This window comes from Venustampulla echinocandica, assembly GCF_003357145.1.
Source record: "Venustampulla echinocandica strain BP 5553 chromosome Unknown scaffold_0, whole genome shotgun sequence".
Classification (NCBI taxonomy): Eukaryota; Fungi; Ascomycota; class Leotiomycetes; order Helotiales; family Pleuroascaceae; genus Venustampulla; species Venustampulla echinocandica.
Genome location: NW_022474205.1, coordinates 5,553,435 through 5,570,320, shown reverse-complemented (window position 1 = coordinate 5,570,320; position 16,886 = coordinate 5,553,435). Strand labels below are relative to the sequence as shown.

Genomic DNA, 16,886 nt, shown 5'->3' with positions numbered 1-16,886 from the left:
TGGATCCCAATGCCAAGATATGATATGGATTTAAGCTATCAAGCCACGATGTGAGCCGCTGAGTCAGACGGGCATTGCAAATGGTCCGAAATTTATCTTGTGATCGAGAAATATGAAGTGTGTAAGGTGCACTTGCATCCTTCAAGTTGAACCACGCCACAAGCGCCTGTACCAGGGTCGATGTTGCTTGTTCTTCCTGAAACCCAACCCCTGTGGCACATGGGTCTTGGCCGGGGTTGCCATTATGTAGCACCGCCTCGTGAGCGACTTACTAACTTCATTTTTGCAAAGCTAACATAGGATCTTGAGCTTCATCCTTCATTCTTGCAAGCTAACGTAGGATCTTAAGCTTCGCCCTTCATTCCCAACAGTTTTACGTAGGGGCCGGTCGATGCCCAAAAATACCAGGTACCAATCCCTGCGGAATGATGAGGAGAATCCTCAGCTACTAAAAATATTTGTTGCGCATTTTCAATCTTTTCCTGGGTGTAGATGGCCCTACTACACAGGGCGATAGAAGTAGTCTTAGCATTGTTCCCTTTTTCGTAGCTCGTTCCCTCCGGTATCAGCCTTCCATCCTCATAACTAGAATTTCCACCCACCAAATATTCGACATCTCCATCAAACTCATATCTATCAACGTTGAATTTGGATCTCGGAAAACTTCACTGCATTCGCTACACTTCATTCGCCCCAGCACAAATACTACTCCCTACTCATTATGAAGTTCCTCATGGTTCTCTCTCTACTTGCCATGGCGCCATCATGGATCGACGCCATCGGCTGCACAAACTGTCTTGGACAGAACGTCGACAAGATCAGGCTTGGATGCTTCACAGGCTGCAGTGATGCATTCACCGTAGGCACCAACGAACTTTTGGCTTGCCGCCAGAGCTGCACCGACTTTGTGTTCAATCGAAAATGTTGTTCTTCTACGTGCAGCAATTCGGCCAAAACTTGTCTAGCGAATATTGGCCTCGCCAAGAGAGACTTCTCTGGCGACGAGGACACTTATGAAGTTGAGGATCTCGAGAGCCCGGATTTACATTCTCGACATCCTCGCTCGTTCGCGGTAACCGATTCGACTTATTCCGACATCGATCGACGCCTGGACAAGGGCAAAGCTTGTTGTACTGCAGCCAAGGCAGCATTCACGGCGAGCGTCCCATTAATAGCACCTGCTTATAATGGGGATTTTGGCGATGATCAACTTGCCGGCCTGATTCTGATAGCAGTTGGGACCGCAGGGACATGGGCGTGCTCCAAGAGTTTCGGCATTAATTGCCATTTCTTCAAATACGGTCCGCCAGCTCCCGCCGCGAAACGATCATTGCTGGTGACGGACTGAGGAGATTAACAACACGACGGTAACTGCAGAATCAAGGAAAGCAGTGTGTACCATGCTGAAAGGGCCGCTAAAATATGTTTAGCCGCACGGTTTTGGATTTCTCGTTATTCTGGATCGGTTCGGTTTGTAGGATGTCTGTATGTGGATTAGACTATAGCGTCAATTACGGGTCCGCTGTTGTTAGAAATATACTCAATAGGTGCGACTCGTGTTCCATAGCTAAGTGTAGCACCTGTGAGAGCTTGTAGCCTCACAATTTTGTGAAGTTCAAATGCCATAGATAGATGTACTCTGGACAAGACGCCGCGGTCGAAATCTCCCCTTGGTGGCCATGCGAGCTGTGAGTGGCCACGGTGTGTAAACGTGAGTTGTGGATCTGACGAGTCGCTGTTTTTCTGGGCGTGGCGCAGCCTCCTGCGCGACAAGCCGAATTCGAAACAGGCCGGTGAACCGTCTCTATATGTAGTACTTCAACTCCCATACATGTCTTTTGAGTTGGTCAGTATTTTGAATTTTGTCCCAACTTTCGAACAATCACCAACCACCAGCCAACAGTTGAGTCCAGACCTAGCAGACATGGAAGGCGGAATGGAAGACAAAGTATGAAGACCATGAAGATTAGGCTTGCATATCTCTACATTCTCCCACCGATGCCTACTTACCACTCCATCAGTCCGAAGCACGCGTGGCACGCTCAAACGTAGAAATGGTCCCACCAGGACAAGTCCGCTCGATCTCAAAAATCCAAAGGGCCATCGCTGTCGCAATCGTCCTCGGCATATCTTACCAATCCATCCCATTCACCCCGTTCTTCCAGCTCTATCCCGCGAAAATCTCAGAATTGCTGGATTATCTACTTCACGCCCACGTCTTCATTGGTACCTTGTCCCTTTTAGAGCATGTGGTGAGCGGTGTCCAGAGTCCACGCAGCCTGGAGGTATTCAACTACGTCGCCGGAGGTACGCTCCTGGCCACCATCCCGATGACTGAGAGCTGGGGGAAACAAGCATCAATTTGGGCCGTATTCAGCGGATGCTGGGGGTTGGGATGGTGGATCATGACACCAGGAAAGAGGTGGGAGGCTGGGAAGGGTGTCTGCTTGGTTTTGGCGATGCATTGGCTGAGCAAAGTCTTGACAACAGCGGCATGAGTGGATAGAGTGTACTTACTATACTTGCAAACTCGTTTTTAAAAAACGAGATTCCAGGTAATCCACCGTATGCGACTCCAAATCCAGGCATCGTAACTCTTCATCTTCCTTGAGCAACCCCACGTGATAGCTCCAACTCTCACTCCTACCTAGGTAAGGTAAGGTAAGGTAAGGTACCCGTGTCATCGCAGGCTTTCAGGACACCAACACGAGGCCGAAGCCATCACTGCAACTGCCTCGGTGCTTCATGTCTGCATATGCGGCGTGGTGCTCCTACCAGGATATGGCCTTGTGCTATCTATCCATTGGTAGGTAAAGTACGAACTCCGTACGTGGCCTTGCGCCGCTTGGCCCTCCGTACAGAGTATGTTGTTGGCGTTGGTTTTGGAAGCAAACCGTGGCGCAATTGGCTGCGCCACCCGGCTTCCCCCCGGACAGTGGCTGCCTGCTACCACTTGAATCTTGATACACAGTCTTAAAGGTCAACGGTTCTGGGCCTGATTCTCTTGTGGCAGCGCTCAATTTTATAGTTGAGATTTTACTTCCAGATATCGGAGCATTATGGGCCAGAAAGTTTCAAGGGAAAGGAGGGCTGCGTTCCTGACGCCGGTTGAGACCCAAGGTTAGCCCGACAAGTGGTATTATTTTCTGTTTTTGGGGCTAACATATCAAAAGACCAACTGCAAGCCAAATTTGCTCACTACCTAGTTAGAAGATCAAGAGAATGGGACCTGGAAAAGCAAAAGATGATTACAACTACCTTCGATGAGATTTTTACCAAGTTTTCGGTCAAAGGCCAGCCACAAGAATGTCAGGATACCACGTCCACTTCCCGATGCTGATTAAAACAATGCTGATATTTTTAAGACTGGAATACGGCCTCCCTGGTGGAATTTATCTCTCCTACTCTCCCGGCAGATTTAAGATACATCATTACGGATGCTGCTCCTATCCTCCATCGCATGGTTTCACGCCTGGGTTCTTATCCCTATCAAACTCGTACAACTGGGACCCTTACCTTGGACGTGCTGCGTAGCGCAGTCATTATCATCATGCTCCCTTACCACTATGATCTTTCGTTCAACAGAACGCCTGACTACGAATACAAGAGCGTGGAGCAGTACGAAAAGGACCTGCGGTTGAAAACCCACCGACTACTCTTTCAAAGCCTCACTGAGAGTGTCCCCTTACCTGTGGCCGATCTTCCTCGAAATGACTGCACTGATGAAGACCTCATCCAAGCCCTCCATGCCCTTTCCGTTGACAACATCCGTTTCTGGTCCTCGAAAAGGGATTCCGTAACTAAGGCACCGCCTTTGCCTCCAGCTTTAGCTTTACCGTCCTCGAATTCCGATGACTTAACGGGAATAATACCACTCGGAGAATTACGTTCTCTGCTTCGCTTACTTCTGCTATATCAATTCACTCGTGAAGATCTCGACCCGAAATGCGAAAGTTTTAAGCTTCAGCTTGAACAAGTCACAGATTGTGTTCTAAAGGCATTTTCCCAAAGCGATGATGAAAAGCGGGGTGATGGGGTTACATGGGATAGCTTCACGAGAACACTTACAACACATTTGGTGAGTTTGTGGATATGTTTTTCTTGGTCGATGTATCCTACTGACAAGACAAAAGCCCCGTATCTTCGACGGTCTGTCGAACTTGTTCACACGTTTCCTTCGGGCCCAAGAACCACAAGCTGAACCAAAACCGAAATTATCCCCCAAAGCTTTGGGCGAACCCATTATTTGCCAACTAGCTACCTTTAAGCCAACCATGCCACCATTATCCTGGCGGCTGCCCTCCTATACCGTCCTCGACCAAAATACCTTCAATGGATGCGTAACATCTCGCACTCGCACCGCCATGGTGTTGGTTTCCGGATTACGCAATACTACTAATGTAACCTTCGGTATCCTGCTAGGTGCTTGCTCTGAAGAAAAGCCATCCGGCGACGAGGGTTACACTTGTATTTTCCAGCTTGAACCAGTGCATTGCGTCTACTTTGACAAAAGACGCGAGCTCTCGAAAGTATCATTTTCATCCGACGGCCAAAATCAAATCAGTATCAAGGTCGATATTATTACCGAAAATTCCGAATCCGTTGAACTAACAATCGAAAATGGTAAGGGAGCATTTGTAAGAAAAAATGTGTTTCAAACTGAGGAAGGAAACACACCAATCACTCAACATGCGCAAGAAGGGGCCTCTATCGAAGGGAGTTTTAGTGCTGATGATATCAAATTTCTTGGCTTTTGATGTAGAGTAACTACTAGAAATTGATGGTGTTCATGGACTATAGCTGACCAATTCCTACAAGTACAAGCAAATTCACCATCCTTGTCACATAATGCTTAAATATCATGTGGTAGCGGTAAACATGGTGTATTCACGTAAATAGGATCATTATTAATGGGTTGAATTATGCGAAGTAGTGGGGTGGTCATTCCCCTGTCATGGTGCATTCACGTAAATAGTATTATTAGATATTTAATGATTATACGAGGTAGTGGGGTGGCCATTCCCTGTCATGGCTTTGATCCTACAATGGCTATGTCATCTCTAACCCTAAATCCTCCCGTGCGAGCTTACCAAATATCGATAGGATCTTGGAGAAGTATAAGCATCCTTGACTCAACCTTCTAACAGTCCATACCTAGGCAATGCCAAGGTTTCCGCTGCGGTTCTTGTGGGGCGTACACAGCTCCAGAGAAAACTGCGAACCATCACATTTAAAAGACCGCTCCAATAAAATGCACTAAATATGTGACTTTAGAAGACCAGTTTCCATAAAATTTCACCAAATATATGAGATTCAACTTAAGAGCACATCGTTTAAGAAACCAAGTGAAATCCCATTTAAACTAGCAAACATCAACATCTAAGTCTCTACATCGCTGCACTTCCAATCCCAAACCCCATCCGGACTCCGAGAAACACATGTGACATGACTACCACGATCCATCTGAGCATCCCCTTCAATACACAGCCTTCACGAAACAATTTTACTCGTCATCCACTCTGCGAATGAGTTGCAATTATTCGACCTAAGACTGTACTTCGCGTGTTCGCGGAGGTATTGATCACCTATTGAGCGCCCGCTGTCAGTGAACGCCAAAAGTATCGAAGAATCCAATACTTACGGAGATTCTTGATCGTTGAATCTTCGGCAGTCGTGGTGCCTTTGTATAACGTGACGGTAGCCACGCGGTAAGTCCTGGGCGACCAGTCCGGGACCATAGGAATCTCAATTGGATCCCCATAATTGAAAATTCGATCACCTTGTGTGGTCAGATGGTACATAGTTCCTTGGAAGAAATGTTGATCGTGTCCCGTGTGAATAACAGATCCTACAACCACAGCAACGTGGGTGTATCCGGCAACACATTGCTCCATATCAGTTGAGCCGCCTTGATACTTTTCAACGAAGACATATCGCTGGTTGGCCGCCATGTTTTGGCCCGGGTGAGCCTTTTGATAGACTGCATTAAGAACATCGTAGCCCCGGTTCGCAAGAGCGGATTGTATCTGCAATAAAGTGTAGAGAAGGGCGGAGAAAGTGATCTGGAACTTCATGGTGATGGTGAAGGCTTTTGAATTGTAATGATCTCGAAGAAAGGATATAGAAAGAAGTGTGTTGTGTTGACTGGAAAACTGGAATGATAATAGTGTAAAGATTGGGATATTTGTCCTATATGGAGTGAATGAGAGCTTTATATGTTGTTCGTACCGCTAAAACATCACATCCAACAATTGCATCTATTATTTTGCGCCCTTGAGAAGGATTTAGCGGTAAGGCTCTCCAGCGTCTAAACATTTTGCGAGCCTACTTTGCCGTGCAGTTCGTCAGTCTACGTTTAGAAACATTGCGAGGATCATTCTACGCCTCTTCTTGGAGGGGTATTTTGAAACGAATCTTCACATGATGAGGATTAAAGGAATTTGGATTCTAAACCCAAAGACGTATAAGCATATCTCCCCTGTTAGTTCTTACCCGACTTTAAAAAAAAACCCCCTGTCAAATTCCTCAAATTCTACGCCACAACATATTACTCGTATCTGGCGGACCGTTCCACTACGCCTGCGGCGCGTGCTGCGGCGCGTTGGCGGCGCATGTTGGGAATTGGCAGATGCCAAAACTAAGCGATTAAGCGTTTCAAGAAGCTTACTTTACCCCTCGCCGTACTCCATTCTACGTGAAAGTTCCGAGGCTCCGCGCCTTATGCCTTACACTAGGTGATCCACTGGTACCGCCACAAACCGTAGAATCCTATACTGTTCACGAGGGATATTCCGTGGCGGAAATTAAATTATGTTTTGGGCAGGTATACCAGCATGTTTACTTAGGGCTTCGCTCTACTGTCGAGCTAGAGTGATCTTGCTAACGGTGATTCTAGGCAGGACCACGATGTCGCACCAGGATATACTTCCATCAGGCTGAGTATATGCAGGTCGGGTACACTGCCATACTCGTCGGAGGATTTCAAATTTATCCCTAGTTAGTCTACTGGATGAGTGATTTTTTTGCCAATGCCCTAATATCTTACAGGTTGAGAAGGATGAAGGGCCTCATTCTTGGTGTCAATGCTCTTTAGGATTCAAAATCCAAAGGAATGTGGCGCTCTAGTAAGAGGAATGATACCTTGGATAACTTATCCGCGACTTGATGATACCGGAAATAGAAGTAGATGCTTGAGAGGAGGATGCTCTGGTCTCTAAGCCTGGAAAGGTTGGGCTCCGTGGGAATACATCGTGGATTGATGAGCGGAGTTGGATTCTTAGGATGGGATTCTGAAAGCCCCACTTGTGGCGAGGTCGAGGCGTTCGACCACGGCGAAGCTATCCTTTGATACGAAAATATCAAGGGAGGTTCTTGGGACTAAGGAAAGAAAGTTCATCTGCGAGTAGTATATAATATAGCTATCCCTCTAGCAATATTTCTCATCTCATCATCATCATTCACCACAATCATCAGAACACCTCAATCTCTCTATACACAAATACCATCTACAGCTTTAAATTAGCAACAACTTCAATCCCCAAACTTTACTATCATCAATTATGCATTTCCTCACTATCGGATCCCTCTCGTGCATGGCGGCACTTGCATTGGCGGCGCCCACCGTATCAACCACATCAAACGCTGATCTGGCTGAGCGATTCACATTCGAAGACTACTCGGGAACCTCCTCGGCCGACGACAAGCGTGAGATCACGTTTGAAGACTACTCTGGAACTTTATCCAACGCGGACAAACGCTCACCAGATGTTCTTGAAGCAAGAAAAAGCAGCCATATCTCTAGCTGTGGCGACAACTGGATGCCCATCAAAGACACTTATAGCCCTGCGGGCTCTGGTTATGAGTCTGCTGTGAACGCATGGTGCTACCACATCACACACCCCATGGATGATACGCCCTCGATCATTCCACCGAAAGGAATCCTTGGAAGTCGCATAGCCGGCGGGTTCTTTCTGAAGGGTCATGTTCCAGGTGTTGTTGATTGTAAGATCCCCGTGCCCTATTTTACATGTAAGAAATGTGGCATACTGATAACATAACAGTTGAGATCCACAACAAGAAATCAAACGGGGAACATAAACCTGACGAGGGCAACTGCAAGAATTATCTCATGCAGATGGCAACTAAGGGAAATAAATGCTATGGCAGCAAGAACATTGATACTAAGGGAGGAACTTATCAAGTTGAGGGTGATGGTGAAATCTCTTACCATGCCCTACCTAGAGCCGCGTAAGCACTTCTCTCTCCCTCAAAAGCAATACGTTCTAAAACTTACAAAAGGCCTAGATCATAAACTCGAATATTCAATTTCACTGGAGGTTGAACTAGGCAGGTTCATGGAAAACGCTTGGTGGACTTTCTTTATATAGGCGCTGCTTAGATAGAAGGAGATTTCTTTAGGGGCGGGGTTTGCTTTTGTTTTGATGTGGTTGGAATTTCCTTTTAGCATCCTGTTTCCAGTTGTGTAAAATAGAAATCAACTAGCTTGTGATTCGGATCAAATCCAAAACGTCTTGAAAAATTGGCAGCCTGTCCGGAGTAAAGCCACCCTGATCAGACCGTCTCGGCTCATTTTCAACTATAACATAAGCCTCCATGGGAGAACTACGCAATTGAGCATTGCGAGCGAAGCTTAGTACACCGCAGCCCCAATGCTGCTATTCCCCCATCAGGTCAGAGTGTATTCCCACTTGATTTCATATGTAGAATGAGAGCATAGAAATGACACCACGAGGACCTACAGATAAAAATAACATAGCATGAAAAGTACAACATCTCCTAGAGATTACAAACTGATGCTTGATCTTTAGCGACACTCGTCGGACGGCGTAGGTCGATTATATCTGTGATAGTACTGATAGCCTTCCACTTTAAGGACTCGGCCGGATATCTTGAACAACATTCTCCCTTACTGTGCTGAAGAGTATGCGATCTATATTCAAGAAGTTTTGTAGAGAACTACACAAACGAATCTACTTTGAAGTAGCCTGGTGACCTAGCCAGCAGTTTACAGAACGCCCCCATCATCACACACCTATTGTGTAGGTGCTTCATCGGTTTCAATCATTTCGAGAAAGGACAAGTGAGGCTTTCATTGTCGTATAGTCGAATTTTTAAATATTCACTGTCGTACTCGACCCTACCATCGATGTAAGCGCGGGTTCGGCGAAGCACCAAAAATGCGGTGTTCCTATGAGAGGGGTGCCTAGCGTCATAGGATGAGGATCATGATTACTTACGGACTGGAAGGGTGCTGTTTTGTGCCGTATTAGAACATTGAGCCCGATTTTCATTTACCAGCTCTTATCTTGACGTTGCGTGTCGATTGAGCAAGGGTCGCGATCAGCGATTTGCGCGGTACAAGATAGGGATTTGACTCGACATCAACCCTAGTGTTGCTCGTACCTAGGTAATTCATAATGCGGTTTATTAGGACGATTCGGCTAGATCCCGAGGAGGATTGTCGTGGATCTAAAGGGTTTGGCATGAGTAAGATATAGATTGCTTGCATAGGACAGATAGAAAGCCCCGGATGTTGCGTACTCGTATAGGTAGCTTATGTAATTCATAACTGATGCTACGTTCCTTTTTTCCGCATTCGGAATTTTACTATCTGCCACGTGACTCTCCCCGCATTCATCAGGCCAAATCGCCAAATTGCCAAATCCGACTGTGTCAGTGGCTTTCCCTTCAAACTCCCAAGCCTTCAAGAGCCCCTGAAGATATTGTAAGGTTTTACCAACAGCCAGCTTGGCCTTAGAGCCTCCCACGGTCACCCTCCCACTGCGAGGCTGAACGTCTCCTCGCGCGACTCCTCTGCATAAACAGAGACGTTACGCCCTATCCAACTCTACACGCTTGATGAACATGCTCCGTTGCAAGATAACGGAGAGGAGCAAGAGCGAAGTTGAACCGAGTCAGTATCACACCACAAGGTGACCTGGGCGTCTCCACGACGGTTGATCGTAGGTAACGCGTGAAGATGGAGCCTCCTGAGGTTAAGCTGGACCCGCTGTGGCAAGACCTCGATTGGTGAGTAGACGAAGCCATCCCCGCCTTGTGAATAGAATAGATATTGCCCGGCGCAACCTGAGCGGGAGCGTGGTTAAAGCAGGACGAACCAGCGTTCTTCAATGGGCTATTCGTCGTATATCACTAGCTTGTTAAAAATCTGCTCCTCGATTGGTGACAGCTGTCCTGTGCCAGTTTGCTTCTTTTTCCAGCCTCTTTTCGAAGGGTCAACATCCAAGTGAAGCTAGCTGACTTCGGAACAGGGCGATTGGTGCTATGTTCTATATGGGATTTGATGGGACTGAAGTAACACCACAGATTCGGACTTTGATCGAGGATCACCACTTGGGTTCTATCTTGTTGACCACTAAAAATCTAACATGTAAGTAGTTCTATGCGCTCGCTGTGTGGGTATTCATACCTAAGAGGTAAAATAAAGATATCCAACATTCAAGCTTCCCACACTACTAGTTATTTGGCTGTCTTGACTAGACTTGGCATCATCTTACCCATCTTCTTAATTCGTTGTTAACTGCTTGTTTTCCTGTATCATATCGTTTCCCGCAATTGTTTTTTTAATAGATATATGGACTCTCCTGACCATATTCGATTTATAGCTGCACAGCAAACTGCAACTCTTGTTAAAGAGCTCCAAACTATCGCCCATAATTCCGGCCACCTAGCACCTCTGCTTATTGCACTGGACCAGGAAAATGGCGGCGTCAACAGTCTCTTTGATGAAGACTATATCTGCCAGTTCCCCAGCGCCATGGGCGTTGCGGCAACTGGAAGCACTGAATTGGCATATGAGGTTGCCAATGCTACAGGAAAAGAGCTGGCGGCAGTTGGTATCAATATGATAATGGGCCCAGTACTTGATGTGCTGACAAATGCACGGTATCAGCCTTTGGGTGTACGAGCAACAGGAGATGACCCACAAGAGGTTTCTCAGTATGGCATCGCTGTGATGAATGGATATAAAGACGCGGGCATTGTGACATGTGGGAAGCATTTTCCATCGTACGGAAATCTTGACTTCCTAGGATCGTCATTGGATATGCCTATAATTACCGAGACACTCGAACAGTTGAGTCTTGGGGCGTTGGTGCCATTTCGGAATGCCATCAGAGAAGGATTGGATGCGATGATGGTCGGAGGCTGCGCAATAGCAAATGCTGGTGAATACCGCCCCTGTAGAACCATTAATTGATAATAGGCTAACAGAGTACTGAGGCATGAACGTGATGCATGCTTGCTTGAGTGATCAAGTCGTAGATGATTTGCTGCGGCATGATTTGGGATTCAATGGCGTAACGATATCAGAATGTCTAGAAATGGACGCCTTGAGCCATGATATTGGCGTGAGAGGTGGAACTGTCATGGCAGTCGAAGCAGGATGTGATCTCGTTTTGCTGTGTCGATCATTCGCAGTCCAGCAAGAAGCCATTTCCGGCTTGAAACTTGGAATTGAGAACGGGATGATATCAAGAGAGAGAATCAACCTATCGCTAAAGCGGATACTGCACTTAAAATCAAAGTGTACCTCCTGGCACAAAGCTTTGAATCCACCCGGAATCAATCTGTTAGCTACCCTGCACCCAGCTCACGTTTCACTGTCGACAAGAGCATACGATAAATCAATCACTATCATGAGAGATAAAGGCCACCTTTTGCCGCTGTCGAACACCTTATATCCCGAGGAAGAACTTCTACTCCTCACGCCGCTTATCAAACCTCTACCCAACTCCGCGGCCACAAAAGCAGCCGCAGAGAGTCAGGGTGGGTCAAACGAACATGATAAACGGACGCAGAGATCTTCGATCATGAGTGGCGAAGGTGTATTTCGGGAGTTTGGTAGATCCCTGGCTAGACAGAGACATGGGAAACTACTCCATACTTCATACACAGCGAATGGCGTCCGTCCAGTGCATGAGAATCTAATCAACCGAGCGGCTGCTATTATTATAGTAACTGCAGATGCAAATCGAAATCTATATCAAAATGGTTTCACCAAGCATGTAGCAATGATGTGCTCAATGCTGAGCGCCGGTGGAAAGAAAAAATCTTTGATTGTGGTATCAGTCAGTTCTCCCTACGATTTTGCAATGGACAAGGCGATAGGCACCTACGTCTGCACATTTGATTTTACAGAGACGGCAATGTCGGCTTTAGTTAGGGCGCTCTTTGGCGAATTTGTCCCCCAAGGTACCCTTCCGGGAACGTTGCGTAAGAGTAGGAAGGTGCAAAAGTCTAGGCAACATTGGCTAGTGGAGGGCTGGAATAGAGACCGTGATCATAGGGGTCTGCAGGCTCTTGTAAAAACCATCGAGAAAATAACACCACCAAACCAACTGTGCCCTTTATTAGGGGCTACCGCTGCTTCTTTTGAGCTAGTAAGTCTCAGTCTATCCAAGCGCTTTTCTGTAACTGACACCTATTAGTCGATGACTACAGAATCAGGGGAACATATCGAAGAATCGCATTATGTAGTCCGAAATAGCAGTACACAAGCTCTTTTCGGCTTCTGCTCCACATACTTCTACGGAGGGATTGGCATGATAGGGGCATTATTCGTCGACCCTGCAAAACGAAACCTCTCCATCGGGCACTCGCTACACCAACGCGCGATGCGCGGTCTCCTCCAAAAACCAGGTATCAAGAAACTACAACTCGGCCTCGGCCTCCCAGGAATCTACCTAGGAATTCCCATGAGCGACCTCTCGGAAGGCGCGCGATTGAAACGCTGGTTTGCAAACAACGGATGGGATATTCTATCTCCCCGTCTCCTTTATACTTTAACTATTAGAAATCTGTCAAACTGGCAACCACCCGAGGGACTCCTACAATCAGTTCAACGTGTCTCTTTTGGCTTCGACCTCATCCATGGCAGCGAGAATTCTGAGACAGTGCTCGACCATGTACGATCCAATGCCGGTCCTGACGTACTTGAGCTATATCGACTCGCCCTTGATGACTCCAAAAGTTGCGGTATTGTACGTGCAAAATCACCAGTCGATGGCGCATTGGTAGGCACGGTTATCATTTGCAGACCAGGAACGCCCCTTGCAACATACCTACCAGTTCTCCATGCGGCTGGGGATATGGTTGGAGGCATTCTAGCGCCCGTCGTTCCAAACAGCCCACAGGCGGCAATCGTGCTTCAGGGTCTTGCCTTGCTGGGCATCAAGCAAAATAAAGCGCATAGGGCGACAACCTGTGTCTTGAATTGGGTTCAGGGTGATGAGAGGGATACGTTGTTGGGTATGGGATTTGACGTTCTTGATGCATTCGAGGAGTTGAGCTGCAAGCCGGAAAGTTTCAATCAATCTAGTCACGGATGAGGGTTGTTAGGGGTTGGATTTCATGGGCATCTAGGTGTTTCATGACTGAGTTTTTTTGTTCTTCTACAGTGCCGTATACATTATTTCCATACTCTGCAAGTGCCATACGTTGGTTACGAGAATTTTAAACTTGAACTTGAACATCATTCGCATTCTTCTGCTCTAAACGAGGCCGTGAGTATTAATACTTTAACCCGCACCTGGCGGCTGCCCGCTGCATCATTGCTTCTTCCTCCGCAAACTTCGCTCTTATCTCAGTATCAGTAACCTCAACTCTTTCCGTCATATCCGGCATAGGCAGGGCCCCCTTACTCCTTCTCTTCAGCACACGAGTAGCCCAATACCAGTCCTCCCATGCATGCTCATTACACATCCAGTTTATGGAATCCGAATCCTTTTCCCAAACATTCCAGTTCACCATCTCAATGTCCATCTCCACGAAATCATTGACATTGTCGGGGACGTTAGGCTTTCTAATGAAATATCTGGTCTCGATAATCACCCTGACACCCCGCTCCTGAACTTCGATTATCCAGTCCGTGTCGCATAGATAGCAGTCCAGCAAGATGGTGGTACGGTGCTTTTGCGTGTTTTGGTTGAAGAGTTCGTGGTCGCTGTTGTGTTGAACGAAATCCCAGATGACATGCTGAGTAGGTGTACTGATAGGGGCGGGTGGAACGATTTCCCCACAACAGAAAGGGGGGTTGGCTGGGAGGATGTCTCTACTTGGCCGTTAGCTAGAGGTTCGGAGTGAGTCAGATTGCATTAAAAGCTTGCGTTGAGTGTTGGGATGATGGGCTCGATGGCATCTCACTGTGTTATTGTTAGATTATGATCTCTAAGAGGACGGTTTCCATAAGTAGTGTTGCCTTACTGCGTAGTGCTCATTGCTTGGCTGATTAGGTGTTCCCTGTAATATCATTAGTTGCGTTGTTCATGCACGATTTCCATTAGTAGTGTTGACTTACCCGCTGATTAGGTATTGCCTGTACTATCATCAGTTATACTGCTCATGCACGGTTTCCATTAGTAGTGTTGACTTACAGCGTACCACTCAATGTTTCGTCGTATAAACCTCCATCTGAAGCCATCTGTGATATCTTCAAGTTGGTGTTTCTAGAGACTAGAGAGGACAATGGGCTGATGAAGAGGCTGAACTCGATCCCAAATAGGAAAGAGCATTGTAGGAAAGATTTCACGGATGACGATATGCTAGGCGAACACTTGAACTATGAAGGAGATTAAAAGTATATTATAGCTTTGAGCTTATCGGGTCTGCGTCAATCAAAGATTTGACTCTTTCGGCCACTCCAAAGGAATAGATATATCCAGCACCTCCCATGCCATACGCATGGATACAATTCCCACGCCGCTCAACCCGGAGTCCAGCCTCCCTACCAGGGCGAAACCCAACGATATCTGTAACAGAGCGTAGGTCAACTTCTTTGAATGCTCCATTGGTAATGCGATTAACTCTGGCTAGGATATCGCCTTTCAACTCTGGATCTACCTCGACATCCAACCTATCAGACTTGACGCCACCCAAAATCACACCGCCAGATGTTGCACGAGGGATGACATAGGTGTACTCAGATCCTTCGAGCATAAGCAGTTCCTGGAAGTCAGAATTCACGAACATAGTTTGACCTCGCAGCGGCTTGACAGATGCGTCACCAGCTATTGCCTTGGCCCCAGCCCCTGAGGCATTCACGATTACTTTTGCCTTCGTAACGTTTCGTGCTTCATCAACAGATCTAACCTCCTTCCGAATAAAGCTGACCCCTTTATGAGCGAGTCGCTTCTGTAGCCATGGCAAAAGGAGGAGTGGATTCATCGCCAGTGCAGTGTACCTGATCCCAAAGGAGATTCCACCAGGAAGTTCGGCCGGAGGAATAACTTGATAGCCTGGCATCAACGTCTTATACCATAAATCCCGGTCATCTTGTCGGTTATCAAAGTATTCCGTCATGGGATATACTTTTACTCCACTTGAAGGGTCTTCCTGGGCGAGCGACCAGTAAAACCGGAAACAAGTTATTTGCATTTGTTGCAAAGACACATTGTCTGTGACTTGCGGGTGGAAACCCGCACCTGCCCTAATTCATGGTTAGAGCAGATATGTTTTGGTAATTACTTTGGGTGAGAGCGAACCATGGACTTGCCCAGTTCGAACCCAAGTCGCCGGGCATATCTCGAGCGACGACTGTCACATTATATTGTGAGGAGAGGATATAGGCCGTTGCAAGACCAGTGATTCCCGCACCAATAATCCCTACTGATTCTCTGTGTTCCATGAGGAGGAAATGGATATATTTTCTGGATTATTGTTGTATTGCTGAATACATGTGGTTGATGAAAGAAGACGAACCCCACTTGTTGAGGAGGGGTCCAGCTTAACTTTACCGGGCGTTGCCGCTTTGGCAGCTCCCCTCAGGTAGTGCCTCCCAAAAGTCTAGTATGTGAGCTCTTGAGCAGGAAAAGAAAAGAAAACATTTTTGAGGGTAAATAAGCGTACAAGAAATAGTCCATCTTGGTTTGGTTAGATCTCTTTATCCACAATACATACATTGGGGCGCTCCATTATGAGGTCACGTGTAATTAAAGGTATCCAGCCGTCATGTGATGCATTTAGAAGGGGGAAAGAAGTGTGAAGATACAGAGCTGTCGACGCCCAGTAATGGCTTGCGGATCTCGGTTAGAGGATTTGTCTTACAGGTTCTCTGAATGTCGCTAATTCTTAGATGGCAAACGTAAGTGTTGGTGTTGGTCTCTGTCATCGTATCCCCTTCCAAAGGTTACTCCGGCCCCCTTTTGTGCTAACCGAGACTCGAGCTGCCAGCAGCGGACATTTTGCAAGTCGGCGACTAGGTGAACAAGGAATCACACTTAAAATCCAAGCCCATTTTTCAATTCCCAAGCTTGGCCCCTTGCGAGTATTACGAAGTGGTCCGATTCGGTGGCTTCAAAGCAAAAGCAATTGCTTGACCATCTCGGTTTGCCCGGAACGAGACTTTTGAAATTTCTTCGTCGTGTCTTAGTCTTCATGGAGGAACCTAGTCACCTCCGATCGCTGTTTGTATTCGGTTGGGCATTAAGGGGGAGGCAGCGTCAAATGACCGATGTTGGGGGCCTTGAAGTGGGATGAAACACATAAGCCTCTGAGCTTCTAGGGGAGAAAGGCGTGGGTGATGAGATTCTGAGATTTGACAAAGCCTATGATGAGAATACAATTGCCGCCGGAAAACTGCTCGGAGTGATAGGAGCTGGGGGTTGGGGGTGGTAATGGCGAAGCATTAACATCACACACGGACAATCAAATACCTATCTCGACCGAGGGGAATATCACCCAACCCAACCCAGGTGATGAGTCGAGCTATTGGCACGTCAGGACGAAATCCGTAGCACCTGGCTAGCCTCATTGCGCACCAACGCATGACTCTCGACAAACGGTGAAGATGAAGCTGAAGCTATTGATAGGAACCTTGGATGTGATATATGAGCACGGTCCAAGGCCGG

The 16,886-nt window shown here is 47.0% G+C and overlaps 7 protein-coding genes across 7 annotated transcripts; 5 read left to right on the top strand and 2 right to left on the bottom strand.

The window, feature by feature from the left end:
- Nucleotides 1-721: 721 nt before the first annotated feature.
- Nucleotides 722-1,348, top strand: BP5553_01716 (uncharacterized protein; the record flags this gene model as incomplete). Its single annotated transcript, XM_032010339.1, has 1 exon — nucleotides 722-1,348. One exon carries the CDS (start codon nucleotides 722-724, stop codon nucleotides 1,346-1,348), a length of 627 nt encoding a protein of 208 aa, XP_031874393.1.
- Nucleotides 1,349-1,831: 483 nt separating this feature from the next.
- Nucleotides 1,832-2,498, top strand: BP5553_01715 (uncharacterized protein; the record flags this gene model as incomplete). Its single annotated transcript, XM_032010338.1, has 2 exons — nucleotides 1,832-1,948; nucleotides 2,022-2,498. The coding sequence occupies 2 exons, from the start codon at nucleotides 1,832-1,834 to the stop codon at nucleotides 2,496-2,498; spliced, it is 594 nt and encodes a 197-aa protein (XP_031874392.1).
- Nucleotides 2,499-3,059: 561 nt separating this feature from the next.
- Nucleotides 3,060-4,757, top strand: BP5553_01714 (uncharacterized protein; the record flags this gene model as incomplete). The annotated part of the gene is made up of 4 exons (XM_032010337.1): nucleotides 3,060-3,120; nucleotides 3,174-3,308; nucleotides 3,366-4,078; nucleotides 4,134-4,757. 4 exons carry the CDS (start codon nucleotides 3,060-3,062, stop codon nucleotides 4,755-4,757), a joined length of 1,533 nt encoding a protein of 510 aa, XP_031874391.1.
- A 733-nt stretch (nucleotides 4,758-5,490) lies between these two features.
- Nucleotides 5,491-6,074, bottom strand: BP5553_01713 (uncharacterized protein; the record flags this gene model as incomplete). Its single annotated transcript, XM_032010336.1, has 2 exons — nucleotides 5,491-5,585; nucleotides 5,642-6,074. The coding sequence occupies 2 exons, from the start codon at nucleotides 6,072-6,074 to the stop codon at nucleotides 5,491-5,493; spliced, it is 528 nt and encodes a 175-aa protein (XP_031874390.1).
- Nucleotides 6,075-7,559: 1,485 nt separating this feature from the next.
- BP5553_01712 (uncharacterized protein) lies at nucleotides 7,560-8,251 on the top strand (the record flags this gene model as incomplete). The annotated part of the gene is made up of 2 exons (XM_032010335.1): nucleotides 7,560-8,001; nucleotides 8,061-8,251. 2 exons carry the CDS (start codon nucleotides 7,560-7,562, stop codon nucleotides 8,249-8,251), a joined length of 633 nt encoding a protein of 210 aa, XP_031874389.1.
- Nucleotides 8,252-10,000: 1,749 nt separating this feature from the next.
- BP5553_01711 ((Trans)glycosidase) lies at nucleotides 10,001-13,370 on the top strand (the record flags this gene model as incomplete). Its single annotated transcript, XM_032010334.1, has 5 exons — nucleotides 10,001-10,050; nucleotides 10,293-10,411; nucleotides 10,647-11,207; nucleotides 11,263-12,422; nucleotides 12,471-13,370. 5 exons carry the CDS (start codon nucleotides 10,001-10,003, stop codon nucleotides 13,368-13,370), a joined length of 2,790 nt encoding a protein of 929 aa, XP_031874388.1.
- Nucleotides 13,371-13,551: 181 nt separating this feature from the next.
- On the bottom strand, nucleotides 13,552-15,664 carry BP5553_01710 (uncharacterized protein; the record flags this gene model as incomplete). Its single annotated transcript, XM_032010333.1, has 6 exons — nucleotides 13,552-14,092; nucleotides 14,245-14,280; nucleotides 14,339-14,356; nucleotides 14,415-14,461; nucleotides 14,668-15,466; nucleotides 15,522-15,664. 6 exons carry the CDS (start codon nucleotides 15,662-15,664, stop codon nucleotides 13,552-13,554), a joined length of 1,584 nt encoding a protein of 527 aa, XP_031874387.1.
- Between the last annotated feature and the right edge of the window lie 1,222 nt (nucleotides 15,665-16,886).